General features: G+C 48.8%; 2 protein-coding genes across 2 annotated transcripts in view; one reads left to right on the top strand and one right to left on the bottom strand.

Moving 5' to 3' along the window:
* LOC144121677 (uncharacterized) overlaps positions 1–15,980 on the bottom strand; it is a 53,296-nt gene extending 37,316 nt beyond the window's left edge. The window contains exon 1 of the mRNA XM_077655018.1: positions 15,783–15,980. Coding sequence (XP_077511144.1) covers positions 15,783–15,797 — 15 coding nt within the window. The 5' untranslated portion in view covers positions 15,798–15,980. The remainder of the gene's footprint in view (positions 1–15,782) is intronic.
* LOC144118461 (neprilysin-like) lies at positions 2,753–5,482 on the top strand. Its single transcript, XM_077651397.1, has one exon. It carries the CDS (start codon positions 2,753–2,755, stop codon positions 5,315–5,317), a length of 2,565 nt encoding a protein of 854 aa, XP_077507523.1. The 3' UTR covers positions 5,318–5,482.

Below are 15,980 nucleotides of genomic sequence, written 5' to 3'. Positions count from 1 at the left end.
CGCCTCCATTGACACGCAGCCGCCGCGGTTGGGTTCGAACCATGGAAAACCGGAGCAGGAGCCGAGCTCTCTAACCACTGAGCCACCACGGAGGGTCTCGAAAGGAAAAGAAAGTGCCTAACTGGCCACCTGGGGCGGTGGACACCTCAGTCGCGTTTAACCTACGTGGTGGTAGTGGCAGATGTGCGCTGCATGCGTTGGGATTCACAACGTTGTAGCAGAAACGCGGCACTGAAGCTATCGACCGTCGGCGTTCTTTGTGTTCATTGCCGTTAGCGTTAAAAACGCTCCAGACTCTGATGATTTTCAGGAAAGAAAGGCGCATTACTGCCTCCCTGGGACAGTAGACGCCTCAATTTGCGCTTTTAGGTACGCGGCGATGATGAGAGAGTGATGTGGCTGTACGCATTAGCGCTGACAATGTTGTGGCAGACACGCGACCACTGCAGCAGTAGGCCGCAGCGTTCTTGGGGTGATTAATCTTTCGCGATCAACCATTAACTTAACCGCAAATTGGCAGGGTGGGCGCGTTGCGTCCCCAGTGTGCGGAAGGCACTCAATGTTAGAGGTCAAGGCGCGTCTTTTTACCCGATACACCGCAGCTTTTGGCTCTTTAACCAGGTTCAGAAGTAGTTGTACCACAGCAAAGTATTTCTTACCCTAGATGAGGATGCGCTGTAGTAAGATAGGTATGCACTGTGGACGTTCCTGCAAAGCACATTTATCATAATTATGTGGATTTGGGCCGGCCGGCGCGTCCGCCTTTTAGGAATCCCTCATCGGCTCGTGTCTCAGATCATGAATGGCAGTTTACCAGTATCCATCAAGATCAATGTATACAACAGCTGTATCTTACCGGTACTCACCTATGGTGCAGAAACGTGGAGGATAACGAAAAGTGTTCAGCTTAAGTTAAGGACTAGGCAGCGAGCTGTAGTGTAGGTAGGTCTAACATTAAGAGACCGGAAGCGGACGTAGTAGGTGAGGGAACAACCGCGGGTTAATGACATCGTAGTCAAAATCGAGAAGAAATGGGCTTGGGCAGGACATGTAATGCCAAGGTAAGATAACCGCTGGTCATTGAGGGTATTGGAGTGATTTACAAGAAAAGGCAAGCGTATCAGTCGGCGGCAGAAAGCTAGGTTGGCGGGTGAGATTAAGAAGTTTACGGGGATGCGTTGGTCGGAGATGGCAAATGCAGGGTTAATTGGGGTGACATCGGAGATGCCTTTGACCTGCAGTGGGCGTAGTCAGGCTGATGAAGATGATTGGCTCGTACCAAGGTTTTGGAAAGTGCAACACAATGGAAGATTTTCGGCAACGAAGGTAGGAAGAAATGTCGGCGCTAGGGCGGACCAACGTATGCCGTGCCACGAATAAGTGACCGACCCTCCCTCACTGAAAAATGTTGGCGCAAGAACTGGGATACACAACGGAGACTTACAGCCAAAATTAAGTACTCGATGCAGGCTGGAAACGTCTGCTTGGATCACTGACACATGAACAAGCATCTGCCTGCTTACCTATGTGTTGCAAAATGCACGTAACCTGAACACGTCGATGTTCGCCTGACAATGTAAACCAGCAGCATGTCTAAGAGTGATTTTAGAGCATTGTTAATACTTAATACTAAAAAGGGACAACAGCGTCGACTTCTTTGGGAATCAACCAGTTTATTGTATTAGACATAAGAACGAACCATCTGCGCAGGCCCTTGGAAAAATGTTTCACAGCAGGGGCCGAATTACGGAACGGTGTCAACCTGAAGACGGCCTCAAAACAGTCTGACAGACTCGCTCTCATATTTAAGTCTGCTTTCTGGATGGTTTTAGATTCAAAGCGTTCCGTACCGGAGCCCCTGTTCGCACTTGGGATTTCAATTTCATCATTACATTACAGGAGCGAATGCACTAGGATACAGCCAACTCATACGGTCTTTGTCGGTGAGTAACTCTTAGCGTGACCTCATAGTCTACCGAGTTAAATAGTTCCAAATGTTCTTGATAGCACTTAAATGTCGAATTGAAAAGAACATTGTACAGAATGTCTATGCAGAGTGTAACCCCAGGGGCAAAATGTTGGATTGCCTAGTGCAGTCTTAGATATTCACATACGCTCACAACACAAGAAGGATGCCGTTTTCTGCGCTCTGGATCTTTCATAAACAGCCGCGCTAAGCCGCCAATTCGACGTTCACCACTTGGTGACATGTGTTGCAATTTTTCCTGGAGAATGGGCCTGCTTATAAGTTCAGCATACATCCACATTTCATCCCCCAATAGGGACTGGGTTCATTGCCTCTTTCAGAGCTAGATTAATGTGAATGGCTCAAAAATTAAATGCGAAAGTGGAATAAAATTCACGTCACAAAGTGGCTGCAGATGTCGAGATGCACTTCTTGCGAGAAGTACTGAATAGACTGCGACAATGGGTGAGTTATCTCACCCGCATCTAGCTCCCGAGAGACGTGAATGATATCGAGTTGTTAATAATGTAATTTTACTATCTACCAGGTCCCGAAGTGCAGAAAAAAACTGCCGAACAGCCATTGGCAGAGAAATTGAATCGCCATTCAAAAGAAGTGCCAGAGTAACAGGCCGTGCAGTTACTCTGGAAAGCGGAGACTTAATTTAAATTTCTTTCTTTTCAATGACTACACGGTAGAAAAAGAAGGACATATCCTGATCTCACATATCGTGCTGCGCGCTTCCGGAGAAGAAGAAGAACATCTTGCGAGCCGGAAGCAAGCATCATGAAACGATTCCCAAGTAAAGGCATCACTTCTCCTCGCTCTGGCCCCTCGTCTCCTCCGGCGGCGACCGCATCAGGCCCACAGCGTTGGAGAGCCTTTGGAGAAGCAGCAGGCAGCTGGAATGTCCTCCCATCTCCTTCTACCCCGGGTCCGAGGACACGTCCACCGTACGTCCCCCCATGGACCCGTCGGGTGCAGGGCGGTTCCTTCAGACAAGAGGCGCTGTCCCCTGAAAAGCTGGCTTCCAGGACGGGTCACCTGCGGATGCTGTTGTCTCCGTCCGGGGCCGGTGGTCAGATGCCCTTGTCGCCTCCTGTTGCCGACGCAACGTTGTTTTCTCCACCAGAGACTAAACAACCTCAGCAATACTCTACTGCTGCGATCACCGAATTGGAAGACGAGGGCGAACAAGAGCAACGCCTTTTCCTGGGCATCTTTCCTGACGACAACGAGGGCAACTTGGAGTACTGCGCTTACATGACAGCGTACATTGCAGGTGTCATCATACTGCTGCTCATAGTCGAATCTGCCGCGAGTGCCTACTTTCAATACTGTGACGTCCCGGTCGACTGCTTCAAACTGGATAAGGAGCTTGAGCGCAGCAGGTATGTGGAAGTCGACCCATGCCACGACATGTTCGCGCACGTCTGCGGCCGCTGGACGAGCATGTACCCCGACCAGCCAGACCAGTTTGAAGTCCTCAACAACAGGCTGCGTATATCCCTGCTCGAGAACATCGACGAAGCTTCGACCAGCTCAAGCAGCGCGGTTGACAAGGCGGGTGCTGCATTGTATTCTTGCATGAGAGTTGGAGAAGACGGGGTCGACCGCACGAGCACGATTCGCGACGTACTGGACCGCCACGGATTACGCTTTCCTGCCCAGGAGAGTCGTTCAACCCGCGATGTGTTCCGAATTCTCGTCGCGCTGACCCTCCAAGACCTCCTAGGCGTATTTTTTCAGCTAAAGCTGACGCCTTACGTGAAAGCAGACAACCAGTTCGTTTTCGAGCTGAAATACGCTGAGACAATGTACAGGTATGTTACCAACGAAGAAGTTATGGCGGCTTGTGTTCGCGCATATGATCCGGCATTAAGAGACGTCACCGACCTGGCGAAGTCACTTCTCCATGTGGAGAATGATGTTAGGACCATGACAGACATGTACTCGCCTAGCGATCAGGAGCCGGAGTACTCTAAGCTTCGAGATATCGAGATAGTTCACTCCGAGTACGACCAACTTGATGCCGTAATTAAGGCGCAGTGGTGGGTTGACGACATTAACGAAAACATCCCCAAGGATGCGGCCATTACTCTGGACACAGAAATTCTCATCAGGGAAAAGTACGTGCTCCTCGTGATGGGAGGTGTTTTGAGGGCATACAAAACCAGAAGCGTGCAGCTCCAAAGCTTCATCGCATGGAAAGTCATCAAGTACCTCTCATACACTGCGTCCAGCAGGATGTTCTACTGCCACTTTCCCTTGGGCCGCGCGCACTGGATGCATACCTTTGCCAACGCCCTCGGTCGATGCACGGGGTACGTGAAGGTTGTTATGCCCCATGCTCTCCTTCAGCTGCAGCTCAAAAACATCCTCGACGAAGAAACAGTAAACTATGCACACACTGTCGCCGAGCGCATCATGCTTCAGATGGAAATATCGTATAACTTCTCTTGGCTTGACGCGAAGTCCGCAAAAGGTGTCGTGGAGCGCCTTCGATCCATCCACCAGATCATCGGCACCGCGTCAAAGTTTCGAAGTGAGTCGGCGCTAGACTCCTACTATCAGCACATACCCGAATCCAGCCCGGAGCTCAAGTTCGCCGACTGGCTAGTCGTGGCCCACCGTTCCGTGGCTGCCCACAAGAAGCGCTTTCTGCAGCCGTCAGCGACCGACGCGGCTTCCATTAGCAAGGACGACTGGGAGATCTCAGGGATATCCGTGGGCGCCTTCTACGTCATCGTCTACCACATCATCTACGTACCCGGTAGCATACTGATGCCGCCATTTATGGTGCCGGACGGCCCGAACACGTACAACTACGGAGCTATCGGCAAGGTCATCGGTCACGAGATCTCCCACGCGTTTGATACTAAGTACCTGGACGTGAATCCCCGCGGCGAGAAGCACGTCTTCTACACGCGTCAGTTCGCGAGGATGCTGGAGAAGCAGCGGGACTGCCTCATCCTGCAGGCGAACAAGATGACCAGAAGTGCCATAGCCGGGAACAACTCCATCAGCGAGGCTTTTGCCGACAACGCGGGAGTCGAGGCTGCGTACCTCGCGTACGCTGCCCTGCCGAAGTCTGATCGGCAGGCGGGAGCGGGAAGCTACACCGCCGACCAGGCCTTCTTTGCTGGCGGCTGTTTTATGTTCTGTCAGGGCAAAGATGATTTTTCGGAGTTCAGCATTTACCTACCTCACAACCTGCGCTGCAACCAGCCTTGCATCAACACGCAGGAATTCGCCGAAGCTTTCCGCTGCAAGAAGGGTTCGCCCATGTTCCCGCGCCGCCGGTGCGACATCCATGATACGCAGCGGATAATGGTCCCGGACACTCGCTAATGGATGACTAAATTTCGCATGGTGCGCGCCGCTCTCATAGACCTGCCGTCTTATGCGACGACAGTGTCTTTTTTTTTCATTTTGCGCTAGTTTGTTCTTGGTTCTCTGACCAGTGGAAATTGCCTTGAGCAGACACTGGTCTGCCAATTGTTAGCCGCCTGTTGCCTCTACTATGTTCCGCGACTACCCTCTGTATCATCCTACGTTTGACTCATGCGTTATAGACTGTTGCCTGCGATGTAGCAATGAATGGATGCATCTACGCAGCAGTTTTTCACTGAGCCATCTGTGGGCGCAAAGAACTCCATGATTTTTAACGAGTTGCATAGAACTATGCTGATTCTCGATTTCAAAAAATACGTGCTGAGCGCTTAAAGCTGCTCGAAAAATAGAGATTGGAGCAGGACTCGTATCATTATATTGATTCTATGTCAGTTTCGCCGCAGCTAAAAATAGTTTTAATGGCAAATCGCCAAGCAGAAATTGTCTTTCCATTGGGCGCGGCAACCAATCGTCATCTCTATGCATATAGGTGTCAGCAGTCTGATTCGATTTCGCGGATCCATGCTTTCTTGCGGTCGTGATAAAAACTGTTTTACGGAGATGCATTCTGAGGAATAATGTGCGTCTCAGACTCCCTTATGAGTTCATTAAGAATTCATGATTATCTAAGGCCAAAATAAATTCGTGTGGCTGATAACCCTCACTAACTTAGCGCAGGAGTTTATATATATGTGTCTTCAAAAGGCCGCAGGAACCTGCCTCGCGAATTATAGCTGTGTGCGGTGGCGCTTCGGCGGAGCTTATGGTGCTTAACGCCTTACACAACATTGTTGTCCTCAACCGTCTTGAGCAAAAAAGGAACAAAACCATAACAAATGCCTCGCCGAACTTTGTGTCAGCTGTTTCAAAACGCAGTGCTTCACATGATGGCGTTAGAAGGCATTCATGCAGTACATACTCGGCCGCAAACATGAAGGACAATCATGGGTAAATATGCATTGGCGGTGAGAACGAAACGAAAAGGGTGTCCAAATAAATAACGTGCTTAAGGCAAGTATGCAACAGGCACCCTGAGAGCGATTTTAATGGGCAATTATATGCAACTCGTCGTTAGGCGCCGTTAACTGTGGCTATTGAAACCTGTCATCGAAAAATTATCGCGATGAGGCACAGCATCTAGAACAGCAATTACCCACAGTTCAGTTCAGTTTATTTATTTCTTGCTACAGAGAGCAGTGGGCCCCGGGAAAAAAAGCCGCAGCTTGACGAGCTCCCGAGGCCCACAACATCCAGCAACAGTGGCGCCATTGGTCACGTGCAAACAAGAAAGGCATACATCAACCTAAGGCATGATTCACAATCTGTGAATGAACAGCGGAAACACAAACTAAGCGCGCAATATAACAAATAACAAGTAATATATAAAATTCAAAGCATGCACTGAAAGCATTATCTAAACATTCTATATGCGCAGAGATTATACAACTTAATTTCACAGCAGTGAACACATTTACAACGCATAAAAGAACAATTTTCAACATACATGAATGAAGACAGCATGATATTGGCGTGCTGACGGGTTACGATAAGCATTCAATGAGCCTGCATATTTCTACCGTTCTAAACTCTCACGAAAACGTTTTTAGTGAACAACTTCCTCTATCTTGGTCGCTGCAAATATTCACGTCGCTCATTCTTCGAACGAGGAACGAATGTCGTTAGCAGGAACAAAATCGCAAGAATGAATGACTTTATTGCTCAATGCCGACCTGGGCGACCCTGGTGTGTAGACCCCTAGTCGAGCGCCTGTGCGGCTGCTGCGCCGACCCAGACCCACTCGATCAGTATACTTTGAACTTCCAGGTGATCCCTAGAGAGCGCTGCCTTCCACTGCTACATTGAGGCGTTTGGTACGTGAGAAACTGCCGTGATGTGTTGGAGGCCCCATGTTATGCGGTAAAGAGTTGGTCAATCCCCGCACCAATGGCAGGTGCAACGTACACGAAATGGATTTTGTGTAAAATAGTTGTTTGGAAACGTGTTTATTTGTCATTGTCTCGAGAGGAATGACTGCTTCTTGCTAAGTGTTGTACCGGGCTGCATGTACCGGGCTTCAGTCTGGGCAATGACAGCGTTTACTGCATCCTCCTTTCTCAATTCTGGAGCAGACCTGAGTGGAGTAGACGCGGAGTAGACGTGGGGCCGGAGATGAATGAGCAGCCCTTGCGGCCCACAACCGCCACCGCAGCATCCGTGCCCGCGCAAGCCGTATGCACGCATAAGGCGTCCTTCTCCGACCCGTAGTATTTGTAGAGGGCGCGTGCGTGGGCCGCTCTGGGTGCGGTGTGGTAGTCGGGGTGTGTGTTGCGTGGTAAGGGTTTGGTTGGAGGTTGGGGTGGACGCGCGTAGAGAGGAGGCGACGCGGGGAGTGGTTGGCGGGTTTTTGAATGTGGAGAGTATCTAGTATGTGCCTCCCTGTAAGGGTTTTAGTGTGCTCATGTGTGTTGTGGAGTCCTAGTTTGTCAGTAGGAGCTTTGAGGTTTGTGTGTGAGCAGGAGATGGAGAGATTTTGTACGCTTTCCTAAAGAGGTCCCCTGAGGTGTCTGTTTCACTGCTGTCTAGCTTGAGATAGGGGAGGGTATACAGAAAACGGCTCAGTAAGAAGACGTGCATGAGGTGGCATATATCGCGCCGACTGCGGTGTGCCAGTGCGGTTGTTGCGTTTTTAAATTTTATTGGGAAAGCACTCATACGGTCGTCAGAGTGGAGCAAAAATCTTGCTTGTTCATTGCTTCTTGCCATAGAAACTGTGACGCCAAGCGGCAAGAATTGGTCCCGGGCCACTGACCTTAACCGATTTGGACGAAAATCGATGCCCAACTATAAATAGGCGTGTCCGACGCAGTGGAGACCTCCATATTTGGCCCAGGTCGCTGCCAAATTTTGGCCCGGCCCAGCCACGAAATTTGACCTTCGCTAATTTGGACCAAAATTGATGTCCAACCATAACTGAGCGTGTCCAACACAATGGCGACTTTCAAATAGCATACTGATTTTTGGTTCATCAAAAACCGAACAAGATGAAAGGTTGCGCGGAGTTACAGCCAGCGTCACAATCAATCGGGCTAAATGTTCATTTCGCGTTCGCGAGATAGCGTTTTTGGGCTACGTTGTTGATTCAACCGGCATCAAGCCGAACGCTGAGAAAGTAGAAGCGATCAAAGAAATGGATGCGCCGTCAGCGGTACCGGACGTGCTCAGGTTTCTGGTCATAGTCAGTTATTTAGGAAGGTTTGTTATAAACCTAGCTGAACTATCTGCGCCGCTCTGTGAACTGCTCGTGAAGGGCGAAAAGTGGCATTGGGGCCAACCGCATTAGAGAGAGTTTGCTGGTTTGAAATAGCTGGTGTCGTCAGCAATGTTTGGTGCTCAGTTCCATCCGACGCTTACCAAAGTCTTATCGGCAAACGCATCTTCGTTTGGCATCGGAGCAGTGCTGCTTCAAGTGCAGGCAGATGGACAGAAACGACCTGTTGCTTTTATCTCCCGTGCATTGACGCCAACAGAGCAGCGGTACGCGCAAATTCAAAAAGAAGCGCTCGCTCTCACCTGGGCGGCGGAACGCCTGGAATGTTACTTGAGAGGGCTTGACTTTCAGTTTGAAACGGAGCACCAGCTCATAGTTGCTTTTCTAGGAAAATTTCCCTTCACCATTGTCTATGTCCCTGGAAAACAGATTGTCACTGCTGATGACATTTCTCGGGCCCCTTGTAAACACGTCAATCTAGTGTGGAGCCAGATGTCGCCTGATGAGGCTTCAAAATTTGTTCAACTCTCCGTGAGCGAAGTTACGTCACCATCTCATCTAAATAACGTGCGGCTGGCGCAACAAGGCGATGCTACTAACCACTAACCAGCAGCTACTGTTCTATTGCCGGATTGGTTGGCCGCGTTTCGCAAATGTCAACAGTTAGTTAAGGCCTGTTTGGTCGCACCGAACACACGTAATGGAATGTGGCGGGCTGCTTATTTATGATCACCACCTAGTCATCCCTCAGGGAATGAGAGCTGAATCCCTGGCAGCGTTGAATGAAAGCCATGAAGAGATCGTAAGATGTCGCACTAGAGCTCGCGAATCTGTCTGATGATGGCCGGCGATTAACTCAGATTTGGTTTCGCCGGTGAACAGCTGCTTAGAGTGCGCCAAACTGAGGGCACAAATGGCAGACCCAGTGATGCCGTCAAAGTCGCCTTCTTTTCCCTGGCAGAAACTAGGAGCGGACCCGTTTTATTTCAGCCAGAGGAGTTATCCTGCAGTTGTGGACTACTTTTCGCACTTTCCGGGGGTCGCTTGGTTACAGTCGTCAATTCTACTGCTGTTATAATAGAGCTGAAAAGCTTTTTTGCAGGCATGGCATACCGGAAACATAGGTGAGGGATAATGGCAGCCAGTTTTGGTCAAAAGAATTCAAGGAATTTGCAAAAGCGTACGAGTTCACACATGCTACGTCAAGCCCCAGGCATCCGCAATCTAACGGTGCAGCAGAGCGCACAGTTCAAACGATCAAAAGATTGCTAGAGAAATCAGCAGATCCATACTTGGCGCTGTTGGCGTACAGGATGACTCCAGGTTCCTAGGGTAAAAGCCCTGCCAAACTACTCATGAAGAGACATTTCCGCTCAACATTACTGCTGCATCCCAGATGGTTGAAACCTTCAAAAGCGAGAAACCTAAAAGTCTTTGTCAGGAAAGACAAAGCAGCAAGAGGAAAGCAGCAGCGTAACTTCGACAGCCACCACTCGGCTATACAGCTTGAACAGTTGCAAACAGGAAATAGAGTGTGGGTCAATGATAGTCGGGTCAGTGCAGCTGTATTAAGACGGGCTTCTCGGCCGCGGTCCTACCTAATCAGGACAGACGCGGGACCTGAAATAGAGAGGAACCGGCGTGCACTGATCCTGTATAGGTGAAAACCAGAGGACAGCTACGATCCCTCAGGAGATATCCCTGAGCTTCCAGGAACACTGCAGCTGTAGAGCCCCTGGAAATAGGTAGAGAGTCAGGGGAAACTTCCGCGACGGAGCATTCAATCTCCCCTACTTTACCCTCCCCTTGTACTGCTGCTCCAGCTGCTCCAGGCAACAGTAGAACGTCTGGGGCTTATGTCACCCGTTATGGCCGCGAAGTAAAGAAGCCGGAACGTTATGGCGTCACTTAGTCCGCGACCAAACCTGCTTCTACACGTTCACGTGTATCTGTCTAACAGGGAAGACTAGTTGCGCTGTAGTATCTTTGTCTTTGTGGTGTATGGTTTGTATTGTTTTCATCTGTTGCTTTCCATGTGTTGCTTTTCATGTGTTGCGTTTCACGTGTTGTTTCTTGAAATGCTTTTTTCGCTATTGCTTTTGTGAAAAAACAAACAAAAATGTGAGATGTTGTGTCATTCAGACTTGTGCGCACAAGGTCATGCGCAACCGTGATCGGGCGGCGCACGTTTGAAGCTGATAACCGCAGGCCGGTGTATAAGGAAGAGGGAACTAAAGACCAGGGGTTTCTTTTCCCCTCATCTGTCAAATGGCTTGTCTGTCCGCTCCTGAGTCGCGCCGTTCCCGTGACGCGACAAGCGTGTCGTCATTATTGGGGGAGGGTGCCTGTTCGCCAGCATTGAATGAATATTCTGTGATCTCGGTGATGGATACGTCACTTAGGTTGCGTATCATTATGGTAGTGATTTTGGCACTTGGTGCCGAGGAGGTGCGCAGTAATTATATGGCGGAGCGGACCTCCTGTTCCTCGAGGACTGCATCGAGGTTCGGGCTATGTGTACCTGCGCGTGCTGGGAAGGAGGTGTTAGAGCACGGTGCCGTATGGGTAGTGTTGTGTTGATCAGTTAGGTCTGTGGGTGTGAGTGGTGTGTTGTGAATGATCAGGGTACTTTGTTGCTGCGTGGCTAATTTGGATTGAGCATGCTTTATTAGGTGGTGGAGGAGCTACAGAGGTTGTTCGCCACTATGGTGAACGGACATCCCGTTGCAGATCTGGCCCCGTTTGTCGCGGTTGAAGGTTTCGGCGTGATTTGAGTTGGACTTGAAGTGCCGCGCGGCGTTACCGCACTTGGCGACTGTGTTTCTGGCGCTTACACCTGCTTTAGATACTCTTTTGTGCCTCCCGGAGCTGTGTCAGTCGACTCTATATTTCTTGTATGTGCGGAGGAGTGTCTATGTATTGTGCATGTGTAGCGACATTGGTGAGGTGAGTATCAACCCACCTGTCGATGTCTTGAATGGGTTTGTTCGGGAAGTACTCGCGCGTGATGCGAAGGTCATCCCATTTGATGTGTCAATGTTGACTAGTGATTTTGCGTAGTGCGTGAGAGGGGAGTGTGATCAGAATGGGGCAGGGATCACTTCCCATTGTTTGTGTGGAGCTTTCCGATGTTACGTTTCGAATGGCATGACTCAGCGTCAGATCGAGACTGGTGTCTATTTGCATACTGGTGCCATTACTAATGGGGAAGAGAAAGCTGTGTGCAGTGAATTTAATTGCTTTATTTTGGTCGAGAGGCACCTTCCCCTGGGTGTTGTGAAGCGGTATCCCCATTCGATATGCTGTGAATTGAGGTCGCCGCCAATAAGTAGGGAGTGTGCGCCGGCTGCTTGGCGGATGTCGCGCAAGAGAGTAATTAATGTATGTATGGGCTGTGACAGGGCGTGATAAATATGATGGATGGAGCGAGGTTGCTGCTGGCATGTGCGGGGCGCGAGTTCTCTTAACTCTCTCCTTACCGTGAGGAAAATGCGTTTCTGTAGGTTTCAGCAACCCATTTTTTTAGAACTATTGCATTTAAAGTTTAATACAGTACTTAGAAACCAAGATCAATAAATGTGCTTTTTAAGCATACAAGGTAAAATAACAAAACTGGAGTTGCCAGCGAAAATTTTCGTTGACACAAGATTTTAGGAAAAAGACTTGGTTGTATCTAAAAATAAAAACTTAACAATTCACTGCAGTGTGCAAAATGTTCGCTGTTCTACTGGCCGTCATCTGCGAAATAATCAAGCTACTACTACCTTGAATAGTATTTTTGCTACAAAGCTAAAACTGGAAGCCCTATAGTTGAGCATCGGAGCGCGGCCGCCTGTGTCCCAGGGAGGTTTCCGTCGCCGTTGATGTCAGAACTGAATCCCAACGACAATGCAGCATCTTCAGACTCGCTGCTGCCCGGGTCGTCGATAAAATCAATAGCACACAGCAGATCGAATGCTGACATTTACGACGTATTAGAGTGCGCGTCGCGCATGCGCAGGCTACCAAGCGACTTAGACGCTACCGCGTTCACGGAGCGCATTAAGAAAATGCCGGCTTGCGAAAAAAAAGGACTACGTCGAAAACGAAATTTCGCTTGCCTAACTACAAGCCAGATGACGCAGCGTCCCCGTAAGCAACATGGAGGGCTCAAAGTCTAGCGGCGAAGGAAGGAAGGAAAACGTTAATTGAGCTCTAGAGACTAGGTGAGCAATTTGGCGGAGTCAGGTGTGTCGTCCGTCTTCTTAGCAATGGTCGTCTGACCCTAGTCCAGGGCTCCGCTGGATGCCGCTGCCAGCTGTGCTCGCCGGATTAGCCCAAGTTGGACGTCCTGACGGTCGCTGGAGAGCATTCCTTCCCATTGCTCCGCACTCGGGTTTGGTATTTTTGGTGCCACCTCTATTTTCTGGCAGGCCCACGTTATGTGATAGAGCGTGGGTGTTTCATGGCACCATGGGCGAAGTTACCGTTAACGGGCAATGAGCGTGGTACCACGTCTTCGCGTATTCGCAGCTCATTAAAAAAATGCCGCCTTGCGGGGAAATGTAAAACTACGTCGGAAATGAAACTTCTAATCTTTTATTTTAAGCCAAATGCCCAGCATGCCTTTAAGCAACGCGGAAGCATCCGAAATCGGTTCGCGAAGTCATCGTTAGCGGGCTAACGATGCTCAGTTGGCGCGGTAAGGAAATTGCGTAGCTGATTGGGATATTCTGTACCGTGTGTGTTCTCTGGACGAGTGTGGTGGTGCGTTACATTGTAATAGTGTGAGGTTGGTATGGTTATTTTCCTGTCCCGCCATCACTTCATCACTTTGTGTGCACTAAACCTGGCTGTTTTTATAACGCTCATATTGGCAAGAATTACGTCAGCCTGATTCATGCTATCACACTGTCAAATTAAACCTGCCATACAACTATAAACGCACTAGCGAAATTGTCAGCACGGTAACAGTTGCGGATGCGGCACATCTGAAAACAAAATACGCAGAATAATCCCACTCGGGGGCCTACATTATGTTAGATTAAAAGCACATGGTAACTAGCGCTAAAGACAAGGACAGAAGAGAGACGGACACCACGAACGCTAGACATCAACTCGTTCTATTCCAGACAGACACATTCAATATATAGGCAAACATGTACAGCCGATCAAACCCTAAACCGCATGTGCAACGGCACCTTCATGTTCAGGAAATGTAATTTCAGGAAATTACAGGAAATTACATTTACATTTCAGGAAACGTAATTTCCTGAACAAGAAGGTGCCGCTGCACATGCGCTTCAGGGTGTGATCTGTTGTACATGTTTGCCTATATATTGAATAAATCTGTCAGGAATAGAACCAGTTGATGTCTGGCGTTCGTGGTGACCGTCTCTCTTCTATCCTTGCCTTTAGCGCTAGTTACCATGTGCATTGGATCTAAAGATCGCCAACTAGCCCAGCTGTCCCCTTCACAAAATCCTTGATTACGTACAGGCTTAAAAAGAAAAACGCGCTAAACTCAATTGAAAGCTCCATTTGTTCGAACGTTGGCAAAGCATCGGTTAGGCAATGCCGTGAGAGGGCGCTGGGAGGTGCACGGCAGTAAAATAATTTGCGCTGGCTAGGTTGCTGGTGAAGGAAAGACGCACAAAACGAAAGAAACACCAATACCGCCTCAGACGTTATTCATCAATGACGGAAGCGTAAACAACACCAAAACGCTGCTTGCTGCCGTTCATCGGCATTGCCAAATGGTAACAACACCTTTTAGGATCCAGCTCGATAAGCCAATCGAAACATTGGTCACGCACCACTGACACTCACAAACACAAAGTGCTTTTTAAATTCCCTCGATTATCTTCGGATATGTCAGGGGCTATTTCGCAGTTTCAGCACTCCGAAAGGAGCAGCAGCTTTCTTTATGAGGAGCCTCGGAGCTTAAGTATCGGGCAGCGCCGCCGAAATGTTTGAGCACGATGGCGAGTATGTACACGGCAGCGCAAAACAATTAACCTGCTGTAGAATGCGCCGAGCATCTGCGAACAACGGTCTGCTGCTCTTAGAACAACAGAATGGGCATGTAAAATACCAAATAGTTGCGCATTGCATGATTTGGCAACTATGCATTACTTACACACGTTCTATAGCCAAAGCGCGTCGTCTAGCTTGTGTTTTAAAAGGCGATGAGCCACTCGTTCCTTGAAAATAAACTAAAGTCGAGCTTTCCTGGGCGCCACTTTTAAATATGAGGAAAATTCGGAGTACATGCAGTAACACAGTGTTATGCACATATTGAAGAGAATGGTCTAATCTCCCGATGCGTCGCGAGATCTTGCTTTTAATGTACGTCCATCGCTCGCGCAGAATAGTTAAGACTGTCATTCAAAATAAAGAGGCAGTGGTTTTTACAATAAGTATCTGAAAGCTTCAAGCATGTGGAGAGGCGGTCCCTTTGAGAAAAACGTTACCCAGAATATGACCAACATTCTATATCTATAGAACAAACATTTTGAATAATGGAAAAGTGTGGAATACTCTTAAAGTTATATTGAAGCTAATGGTCTATTTTTCTGATGTGTAAGAAAATATATTTTTTAACGTGTTTCCATCGATCGCATTTAGCAGTAAAGATTGCCGTAGCAAAACAATGAAGAACGCTTTTAAAGAGAGCACAAACGTTAACAGCAGAAATTAACAAGACTGCCGTTGGGTGGTCTGCGGATGTATTGTTTGTTATACTGAAATTTTACATTATACGAAAAAAGCGCTTCCAGTGATTCTTTCCCGCTCATAAATTCATTTGTCGATAATTGTCGGTTATGTTTCTGGGTATGTTTAGAGACATTGGTGTCTTTAAAACAGTTTACCGAAATCCAGAAGATTTAACTACGTAATGACAATTTAGATGATTATACATTCCTAGAACTCCGACTCAAACCCGTGATAGTTAGGTCTCCACAGTTTTTGTCTGAACAAACCGGACTGCATAACCGCCTTGCGGTAGCCCGATCACGATCGCATTCGCAACTCCGCCATTAAGCCCCACATGCAAGAAGAAATCAAATGACGAGCAACTTTCTGTAAACCGCAAACACGGCCCTACAGCGTAGCTATTGTGTGCTTTGCGCGCAAAAGTTTGGTACCATTTTTTCGCATCAAGCTAGTGCGTACCTTTTGCGGCGCCATCCCCGGCTGAGGCGACCCGGCATCGTAGACGCTTGCATACAGCCTGGCCAATCAGACAGCGGCGGCAGGCCCGGGGAATTCGTGACTGAGCGCTGCCCAACAGCTGCCGCCTTCGCAGCTCCAAACATTTCGCTGGCACAGCAGCAGCCGCCAGCCAGCAGTCCTCTTTGTTTCCCGCGTACT

This window comes from Amblyomma americanum, chromosome 2 (assembly GCF_052857255.1).
Source record: "Amblyomma americanum isolate KBUSLIRL-KWMA chromosome 2, ASM5285725v1, whole genome shotgun sequence".
NCBI classification, from domain to species: Eukaryota; Metazoa; Arthropoda; class Arachnida; order Ixodida; family Ixodidae; genus Amblyomma; species Amblyomma americanum.
Note: the sequence above shows the minus strand (reverse complement) of the source record. Positions and strands in the feature narration are given on the sequence as shown.